This window comes from Leptopilina boulardi, unplaced genomic scaffold, assembly GCF_019393585.1.
Source record: "Leptopilina boulardi isolate dan_hultmark-lab unplaced genomic scaffold, ZJU_Lbou_2.1 LbouV2_44, whole genome shotgun sequence".
Lineage (NCBI taxonomy): Eukaryota > Metazoa > Arthropoda > Insecta > Hymenoptera > Figitidae > Leptopilina > Leptopilina boulardi.
In genome coordinates, this window is record NW_026137988.1 from 433,833 (window position 1) to 444,345 (window position 10,513).

Consider the following 10,513-nt stretch of genomic DNA (forward strand, 5'->3'; position numbering starts at 1 on the left):
TTAGATATAATTAAATTATTTTAAAAATAATTGAATTAAACTATGTAATTTATTTCATTTGCAGTAAATACAGATGTAAAAAGTCTCATCTCACTAAAGGACAATATTTAAATTCCATAAAACATTTGAATTATTCATGAATAATGAGAAATAAAAAGAGTGTGTCACAGGTATGACAAAAATCAAAATGGGTATAAAAAGTACAAAGTGGGTTTTGTTCGTGACTATTTCTAGTTTAAAAATTCGTTCAGACCAAAATCCTAGAGCAAGAAGATTGAAAAAACGGAAATGACGATATCTTGAGAATAGGGGACTCTAGGATTTTGGTCTGAACGAATTTTTAAACTAGAAATAGTCACGAACAAAACCCACTTTGTACTTTTTATACCCATTTTTGTCATACCTGTGACTGCTTCTAGACCACCGTGTACTAGGATGAAAACTGTTAAATATAATGAGATGCACAACTCCCCACCAACACTGATGCATAACTCCCCATTTTCTACATTTCCAAAATAATCATAGAATTATTGACACATCGAAAATTTTATGCGAAATTTTTTTTTGTAGGCCGAAAAGTTATTAATTAATGATTATTTTTATGCACTAAACATTGTGATCACCTTGAAAAAATTAGTAGAAAAGAAACAGTCAAAAAGACTTAGAAAAAATTTTAACTCACTATCTGGAAAGACATGAAAAATGCTTGCAAAGATGACGGGTACCACTTAAAAATGAAGCTGAAGTACGCAACGTTTATGATAAACGATTTTAAAAATGAAAAATTCTATAATTAATAGCCTAAAAAATATTTCTTGCAGTTTTCATTAATCAAGAAATTATAAAAAATATTTTTTAGGCAAAAAATTATTGAATTTTTCATGTTAAAAAATTATTTCTTTAAAAATCGTTTATCATAAAAGTTGCGTACTTCAGCTTCGTACTTAAAACGTTAGTTCTTAACGAGAAAAGAATTTTACAAAAGTTGAAATTTGTCACATTAATTGCTATTATAAAATATTAACGTGTTGCATAACTCCCATTTCTCCCCTACCTAAAAGGATCATTTTATCCTGCATTGAAAAAGAATTTTTATCTTTACTTACATATATTTCTGAAATACCTAGATCATCACCTTCAAGATAATCGTTCAAATGTGCCAAAAATTAAAAATTTTATTATTGTTACTGGAAAAAAAGTTGTGACAATCTTATATATCATGTAAATAATATAATTTATCGATTAAATCATTAATTATTGTTATCAAATATTCTATATATTCCACGATATATAAAATTTATACAAAACCAACTTTTAGCTTCCCTACTAAATAAATTTTAGGATTTTCAAAAAATAAGAATAAAAATGGTGAAAAAATGTTTCAAACAACGAGAATTTTAGAAAAATGAAAACAAATTCAAAAATTTAAGAAAATAAAAAATCGACGAAATTGAAAAAAAAATAATTTTAGGAATTCCAATCAAGAGAATTTGAAGAATAAAAAACATGAGAATTTTATAAAAAAAATGAAGAGAAATTAAATTTAAGGAAACATTTAAAGAAAAAGGGAAAATCGAGATTTTAAGAAATTTCAGAATAAAAAGAGAATTTTTATTAATGTTATTATGGTTACTTGAAATCCTGCGCTAATTATGTGCAAATACTGCGTTTGGGCAGTTCCGGAGCTACAAAATATTTGCCACTTACGTATGTTATTTGAAATGGCAAAAAATTAAGTTTTCAATGGTTTTCGAAAGGGCCAACATAACCGGGCGCTAGATAGACGAATTACACGAATGATTTTTTACCTAAAACAAGTTCCGGAACTACAAAAATTTTTGCTACTCAGATATGTTATTTCAAATGGTAAAAAATTAAGTTTCCAGTAGTTTTTAAAAGAGCCGACATAACGAGGCGCTACTTAGATATATCTAAGTAGAAAAATTTTTGTAGCTCCGGAACTCGTTTTAGATAAATATCAGTCTTTTAAGTTGCCTAATTTGCGCCCGGTTCTGTCGGCCCTTTCAAAAACTATTGAAAACTTATTTTTTTACCATTAGAAATAAAAAAAAGTAAATGGCAAATATTTTGTAGCTCCGGAACTGCCCAAACGCAGTATTTGCGCATAATTAGCGCAGGATTTCAAGTAACCTAAATAACTTAAATTTAAGAATACTTAGATGTATGAATATTCCGTTAATGATTGAATAAAAATAAAACATAAAAAGATTTAAGACGATAAACAGTATTAAAAAAAGGAAATGAACAAAATCGACAAAATTTTCTAGTTATGAAAAATTAGTATTTATGTTAAAAAATCGATATCTTTGTTCCGTCTGTAAAAATAAATAAATGTTAGGAATTTAAAAAAAAAATTTTTTAATGAATGAAAATTTTTTTGTAACAACAAAATAGATTATTAAGGCGCTTGTATACCTCACCGATCCCGAGTATACTTGCGTCGTGTACCATTGGAGTAAAAGAGATGGAAATATCTTTTGTCTCTTTTACTCCAATGGTACACGACAGAAGTATACTCGGGATCGGTGAGGTATACAAGCGCCTTTAGTCTAGTCAAGTTAGCATTTCTAAATGTTTTAACTCAGGACCTCAATTTTTTTGCTTAAACCCTTCATTTTGGTGTAAAAATAATGTACCTAAAATTTTTTTAAAAAATAGGTGCAAAAAATCAGTTTTTTGCAAATTGCAGCCTTCAATGACATTTTACCATAAAAATAGTTATTATAAAAAAGAAAGTATAAAATTCTGAGTAATTTGATAAAAAAATTAACTCTGTAGCTCAAAAATTGACCGGGGTATAGCTTCCGCAAAAAATCCATTTTTTCGAGATTTTTTCCAAAATCAGGTATTTTTCAGTTCTTTCAATATAGCTTTGAAAAAAATGAATTTTTGAAAAAATGACCCACAGAAAAGTTAAAGCTGACAAAATTCCTGACAATTTGCAAAAAAAGAACAATGTAATAGCTCTAATAGTTTCTGAGATACAGACTCTCAAAGTTGACCCGTTTGAGGTTTTACATATAGAATCTCATTTTATTACCATTGTAAGTAAAATCTCAAAAGGGTCAACTTTGAGAGACTGTATCTCAGAAACTATTAGAGCTATTACATTGTTCTTTTTTGCAAATTGTCAGGCATTTTGTCAGCTTTAACTTTTCTGTGGGTCATTTTTTCAAAAAATCATTTTTTTTCAAAGCTATATTGGAAAAACTGAAAAATACCTGATTTTGGGAAAAATCTCAAAAAAAATGGATTTTTTGCGGAAGTTATACCCCGGTCAATTTTTAAGCTACAGAGTTAATTTTTTTATCAAATTACTCAGAATTTTATACTTTCTTTTTTATAATAATTATTTTTATGCTAAAATGTCATGGAAGGCGGCAATTTGCAAAAAACTGATTTTTTACACCTGTTTCTTAAAAAATTTTAGTTTCCGGTAGGTGTTCGAAGTACCAAATTTAGGTACTTTATTTTTACACCAAAATGAAGGGTTTAAGCAAAAAAATTGAGGTCCTGAGTGAAAACATGATATGCCTTGTTTTTCGACTAATTTGACTGGACTATATAAAATTCAAGGAATTTTAAGGTTTTTGCAAGGTTCAAAAAAAATTCAAGGACTTTTAAAAGATTTCAAGGTCCGCTGCACACCCTGGTTTTATAGGAACTCCTTTTGATTTCGATTTTTGGCAACTTTTTCGTGATTCCCGCCCACTGGCACTTGTAGCATTTGCACGACTTTTTCTAATAAAAAACAGATATACACAAACATCCTTAAAAAATATATATTAGAAAATTATACCGATTTTCTTATAGTTTATGAAGAAATCATCGATATTTTTTTCGTAATTTGAGACGTTTTCTTCACAAAATCGCTTAAAGTTATACTAAAATAGTTCCAAAAATCCCCATGCGTTAAAATATCATTGGTATTAACGTTATTAGTAGCAATTTTATTTCTATATTGCACGAATGACAAGTGAACGTAGTTTCCCGCTCTGCCGAGCGAGCTTCGTTCAAGGCAAATACCAATATAGCGTCAACATCGAGCGATTATTCCAATTAGTTGTCAAATAATCGCTCGACGTTTAACGCTATATTAGTATGTGCCTTGAACGAAATTCGCATGGCAGGATGAAGAACTATGTTCACATGACATTTATACGAATATAGAAGAATCAACGACACTTTATCTCTCGGGAACAACACAAACTATTTTAGTATGTCCAAGAGTGGTATTGGTATAAATTTTATGCTATTAAAGTCGCAATAGTTGTTTTACTAAATGAGAAAGTAGTTTTCATACAAAATTAGGGAGAAATTTCTCTCTGTGCAGATAATGACCACAAAAGACAGTGCATATTGAGTTTGAACCACTTTTTATATTTACTTAAGTGCTGATTGAAGAATGTAATAAATACTTTTTATAAAAATAAATTTAATTACCTTTAATTGGTTTTAAAGAAAATTGAAATCGGTCAACTACATTCGGAGATAATTGCAGATTAGTGAACCCACTTTCTTTCAAAACTCAAAACATTGAAAGTTAGCTAAATCTCGAAAACTTTTACTTTCTTAATATCTGACTATTCATGGATTCAGGAGAAAATTTTAATTAAGAAATGACAGTGAAATGCCGCAGGTTAGAAATTTTTTTAATTTTGTAATCTTGTGTTAGTTACGATCTCCATGAATTTGGCGTCGAAAATTATTTTTCACAGGACCAAAAATATCAAATCATTTTTACAAACGTTTTAGGTCCACATAATAACTTAAAAAGTATTTCTCAAGGCATTATTTGGACCAAAAATCTTAAAATAATAATAATAATAATAATGTGACATTCTTGGTCCTGTGAAAAACAATTTTCGGCACTGAGCATCGACGCCAACTTCATGGAGGTTAGTTACGAGCAACAAAATTATTACTTGAGCGAGGTAAAGAAAAATTAAACATTAATTACGCGTATGATCATTAAAAATACCAAAAAAATTGGTTTCCAAAAAATATATTTGAAAAATGAGATGTTGTGTCGAATATACATAAAAGTATATATATGTGGAAAAGATGTTATTCTTCAGTTTAAATTAAAATTGGTTTATACAATAATTTTTTTTTATTCTTCTGGAACTTCGACCTCGCCATTTTTGATGTCATCAATGAAATCATGTGGTGGTCTGCCTTCAATTGTGCAACCGACTGATTGACACGTTCCTAAAATTTCCTTAACTGTTCCACAAAGTTCACGTGCCATTGATCGTGTCCTCATGGCTCTGGCAATGTTAATAACATCATCAAAGGACAAATTGCCACCGTGTTTTTGAATTTTAACCTTCTTTCGATCCCTTGGTGGTTCTTTCAGGGCTTTAATAATCAAAGATGCAGCCGATGGTACAACTGAGATTGATGCCTGTCTGTTTTGAATTGTCAATTGAACAGTAATCTTCAATCCCTTCCAATCGCTGGTCGCTTTAGCGATATCGTCACCAACTTTTTTCGGCGACTGAAATTAATATAATATTCAATTAAATATAATTCAACAATATTCCTCTTTGTCGTACATATTTTTCTCTAATAAAATCACAAAACATAATTAAATAATAAATTTTTAACTATTTAAGGGGGGAAACTCGTGTAAAAAAAATTATTTACAATTTTTTTTTGCTTCAAAAATTAGTTTACTATATGTAGAATATGATCCTACATTACTAATCTATAATTAGATGTATGAATGTCTATAGTAAACATAAGTTTAGCACTTCAGATGCTACCAAATTCAGTTAACGACGAGCACGAGATCTCTCTATTCTTTCGGTTTCTTGGCAATATAATTTTATTAATTGTCATTAGCAAGCACCATAAGCAAGTGATAGTAAATTGTGGTTTTAGTGCAATAGTTATTTTCGAAAGCATAAAGTCTTCAAGGCAATAGTTGAAACACTACTTTTATGTATCGAAAACTTTAAACGCGTTTTTCTCGAAACGTGTTTTTTCGCGCGCCGTGCAATGTAACTCAGCCAATTTTTAACCGATTTTAATCAAACTTAACATAAATCTTCTTTATCTTACTGGCTATTGCATGACGAGCTCCATTTAAAAAAAATTTTTTTTAACAATTGTTTTTGAAGATTGTTTATAAAAAAAAGTAAATTTTTTTTCAAAATGTTCCCAAATTTTCAAAAAAAATTTTTTTTTAGTTTTCTCGTCGTTATGTATAGCGAATTTGCGTATTTTAACGGTAAAAATTTTGATTTTTAATTTTAGTTAAGATTTGTGACCTGTAGGCAGCACGGCGCAAAATCAAAGATGCAACTTCAAACGCCTGTAACGCCACCATTTTGTAATATTTTTTAATAAAAAAATTTTTTTATAAAGCTTATATTGTGTACTTTAAGGTATGCTTTACTTTAATTCAATAAACTTTACCAGTTTTTTTTTAAATTCCTTAAAAACGTGCATTTATACGAGTTTCCCCCCTTAATATGATCTCCAGAAATATTTTCCATTGAAGAAGAAAAACTCGAAAACTTGATTTTTCCTTGTAATTTCTACAAAACTGTCAGAAATGTGACCGTTTGTCTTCGTATGACATAGATTGTTCAAGTTTTCCGAGTTATTTCCACAAAATTCAAAGTCTCTGTGTACTTGTAATTTAAAAGCTCCCATTAGCCCACCTTCCCCTAATAAAAATTGTGCAAAATAATAATTGGTGCAAATAAAATTAGGCTTAATGAAAGTTATATTTAATGAAATTCTATTAAATGAAAATTCTAACAATTTATTTTTAGAACTTATTCATATGCCACGAAATTTTATTCATTAAGTCACAAAAAGTCAATATTTTAAATATTAATAAATTTAGTTAGTATAGTATACAGAATAGAATTGAATATTTTTATTTGCTCAATAAAAACCATTAATTAGTAAAACATTTTATTATTATTGTTATTGAATATTCATTATTTATTAGGGTCAACCGGGGTAAATCCGAACGCTTTTAGTAAGTTTCAACAATAACATAAGATGTTTCTTTAAAAAAAAAATACTTCCGGTATTCTAGTGCATGAAGTTGTTACTTTACTTCCATAGAACAATTTTATGGGGTAGCAAAAATTTTTGATAAATTACAATCGCAGGAAACTTAGCGTTCGTATTTACCTCGATACTTTGCAACTTTCCTAAAATACCGGGGTAAATACGAACGCCACTGTATTTCAGAAAAATCTTAGGGAAAATCAATTTAAAGTATTGCAATTGTTAAACTTATATAAAAACTCAAAAAAAATACGATAATAAACCTATTATGTAATAATGCATCATATAAAAATACAAAAATCAAACAGGTTAAAAATTAAAATGCATTACACAATTAAAACCTTCAATAACTTTATCAAATCATAACGGATTTTTGCAAAACTTGGTACAGAAAGTATTTTGGAGTGATTGAATGTAAATACAAAAATAAAAGTCAAATTTTTTAAATTCTAAATGGCGGACTTTCCTAAAACTTATTTTTAAAAATGACCAAATTTGCTAACCCTGAAACCCCCCGAGTAACAATTTTCGAGCGAATCCAATGAATTTTTTAATTCTCGTCCGCCATTTTGAATTTTGAAAAACTGACTTCAAATTGGTAATTAGCGACCCCAAAAACCGTAGAATACCAAATTTTATTAAGATCCTGAAAAACTTTTTTCAACAAACCATTTGGCAAAAAAATTGAACACTCCTTCGAGAGAACAGAGATTAAGTTTCTGCTTATTAATTACTAACGAGGATACGTATAGAAAGAAAAACTTTTTTCTATGTACTTTTATAATGTTAAAATAATATTGTAATGAAATAAAAACAATTTTGTGTGGCTCTTATGTAAAAAAAAATTATTGAAAATACCGTTCGGATTTACCCCGGTTTTCCAATTTTCCTGGGTAAATACGAACGGTCTGATATTATTAATAAAATTTTATAGAAGGCAAAAATCAAAAATAGTTTCTGTTCTAGTATTCATAACAAACAATTATAAATAATAAAATAAATTTTTAGCTTCTTTTTCTTGAAATACGAGACAAAATACTGAAAGAGTGTCATCTTTGATTTTCAATCTTTTTTGCAATACTCGTTATCTTTGTTTATGCTGTTGCTAATTAACAAACGAAAAATGGGATAATACTTAGAATCTCTTGAAGAGGATCTGAGGTAAAAATTCTCATATCGAACTTATTTTTAAAAATTTTAATTAAGCTGAAATAATTAGCGTTCGGATTTACCCCCCGTTCGGATTTACCCCGGCTGACCCTACTATAAAATATTAAATTAATTTTATTAACTCTTTAATAACTTGTCTTTCTTAAATAAAATGTTTAGCTTGAGTTCTCTAAAACAGATATTTAAAGAAAATTGCTCAAGCTTCTGTTTACTTTAAAGTATTTCTGTATTGTATTGTTCTGCATTGCCATTGAAAAAAAATTACTGAATGAGAAAGTAATTCATAGATGTAAAATTATGTTTAAAATTATAATTTTTAAAAAAAATTTAATGACAGTTCATTTTCATATATGTGACCTCGACAGTGAAAAGGGAGCTTACGAGCGAAAAAATTAATTTTTTATTGATTGGTGATTCTGATATAAAAAAGTTTTCTCTATCAGAATCACCAATCAATAAAAAATCGATTTTTTTGCAAGTAAGCTCTCTTTCACTGTCAAGGTCACATTATTTTTAATGTTTTTGGTACAACTTTAACGATTTTATACATATTGTGAAAGAAAATTATTATTATTATCAATTTATTTAAAAGTTACCTTGAAAATAAGTGTTTGTAAAAACAAAAATAATTTAAAATACATAAAAAATTAATTTGGATATTATTTTCGAAATAAATTTTAAAGTGAACATGACAATTTCATGAAAATTGTAATCATTTCAAATTCTTGATGGAACAAAACATTTTTATTATTTTACTATAGTCACAAAAAAAGTATTAAATGAATAATATTACAAGTTCAGTAGAATAAAAAACAAATCACTAAGTATTTTTTATATAAATTAAATTGTGTCAAAGAATTTTCATTAACTTCTAATATTTGCTTTTTGTGAAACCATCTATTTTTTAACTGATTAAATAAACGGTTAAATTAATTCATTCATTCGAAAATAGTTTTTTATTTTATTTTGACACTACACAAATATTTTTATGAATCAAATTTAATATATTTTTGCCTTATTTATAAAATAATCAATTAATATAAGTTAATTAGACTATTTTGATCGTTTACCAATGAAAAAATTTATATTGTACAAATTGCTTATGTGCCTTTTTATTAAATTTTCACAGCTGTCAAAATAACCCTACTTTCGTGCATCTCGACTTTAAATTCACAGATGAATAAAAAAAAGATTAAATAATTGACAAAAATGAGTTTTACAGATATAAAATATCATTTTTACGAATTATCGGATTTTTCTAAAAAAAAAGACAGCAACGACTTTGGGTGAAATATAATGGATTGACCCTTTTTATAGAAGAAAAAGTGTAACAAAATTTTTGGATCTCAAATATTTATTTATTGAATAAAATTTCAGTTAATCAAAACAATATTAATGACATTAAAAATATATTTAAAAACAACTAAACTTTTTAAAATGTTTTTTAAAAATAAAAAAACTTCTGTAACAAGATAAAATTACATGGCTTTGCAACAATAATCGTATTAAAATTCTTACGAATTTTAGTTAATAACAGAATTATAATTCAATTATGAATTGTGAAATGAAGTGAAAAACATTAAAATATGTTTCTTTTAAATAGTAAATTTTCAAGCATGTGATAAAGTGAGGTTAGTTGTTTTCACTTACCAAACCAAGTGGACCGATTTTTGGAGCAAGGGAAGAAGTTGCACCAACTTCACCTCCAACACATCTCAAGTACACTATTAAAATAAATAATTCACATAATTATCATAAAAGAAAAAACATTTGTTCCTAAATAAAATTACAAAAAATTAACACTTTCGGCATTTAAGGTTAGGTGTAAGAAAAATTCAGTATTTTGAATTAAATAAAGTAAATTACCTTTTTTAACTTCATTGGGATCGAATTTAGGAGGCATTTTTACGTTTTAGATATAAAAACTATCTATTTTAAAAAGATTACAGTTAATTTTAAACTGAAATCAATAGACACTATTGACACGTGATTCTCACGTATTGAACGCGAGCTTAGAAAGGATCGGAAACGGAAATTGACAAGAAGCCTTAAAAATGGTTGCGCAAAGGCAGTTTACATGTGTAAAGGTACTGTAACGAGCGACTATATTCTCGCTCGAATAACTTTTCGATATCTCGAATTAACGATATTTACGCGCTAAATAATAAATATTCAAAATATTAAATAATTAATATTTTGTATTCTAGAATTTATTCTCACATAAATTTAGCAATTGAGGAAACTATAAAAAGTTAACTTAATTGTAAAATAATATCTTCACGCTTTAAGT

At 27.6% G+C, this 10,513-nt stretch overlaps 1 protein-coding gene across 1 annotated transcript; it reads right to left on the reverse strand.

Moving 5' to 3' along the window:
* Positions 1–5,010: 5,010 nt before the first annotated feature.
* Positions 5,011–10,265, reverse strand: LOC127289525 (60S ribosomal protein L12). The gene is made up of 3 exons (XM_051317512.1): positions 10,090–10,265; positions 9,874–9,947; positions 5,011–5,521 (listed from the first exon to the last, which is right to left on the reverse strand). The coding sequence occupies exons 1-3, from the start codon at positions 10,124–10,126 to the stop codon at positions 5,135–5,137; spliced, it is 498 nt and encodes a 165-aa protein (XP_051173469.1). The 5' UTR covers positions 10,127–10,265; the 3' UTR covers positions 5,011–5,134.
* Positions 10,266–10,513: the final 248 nt, after the last annotated feature.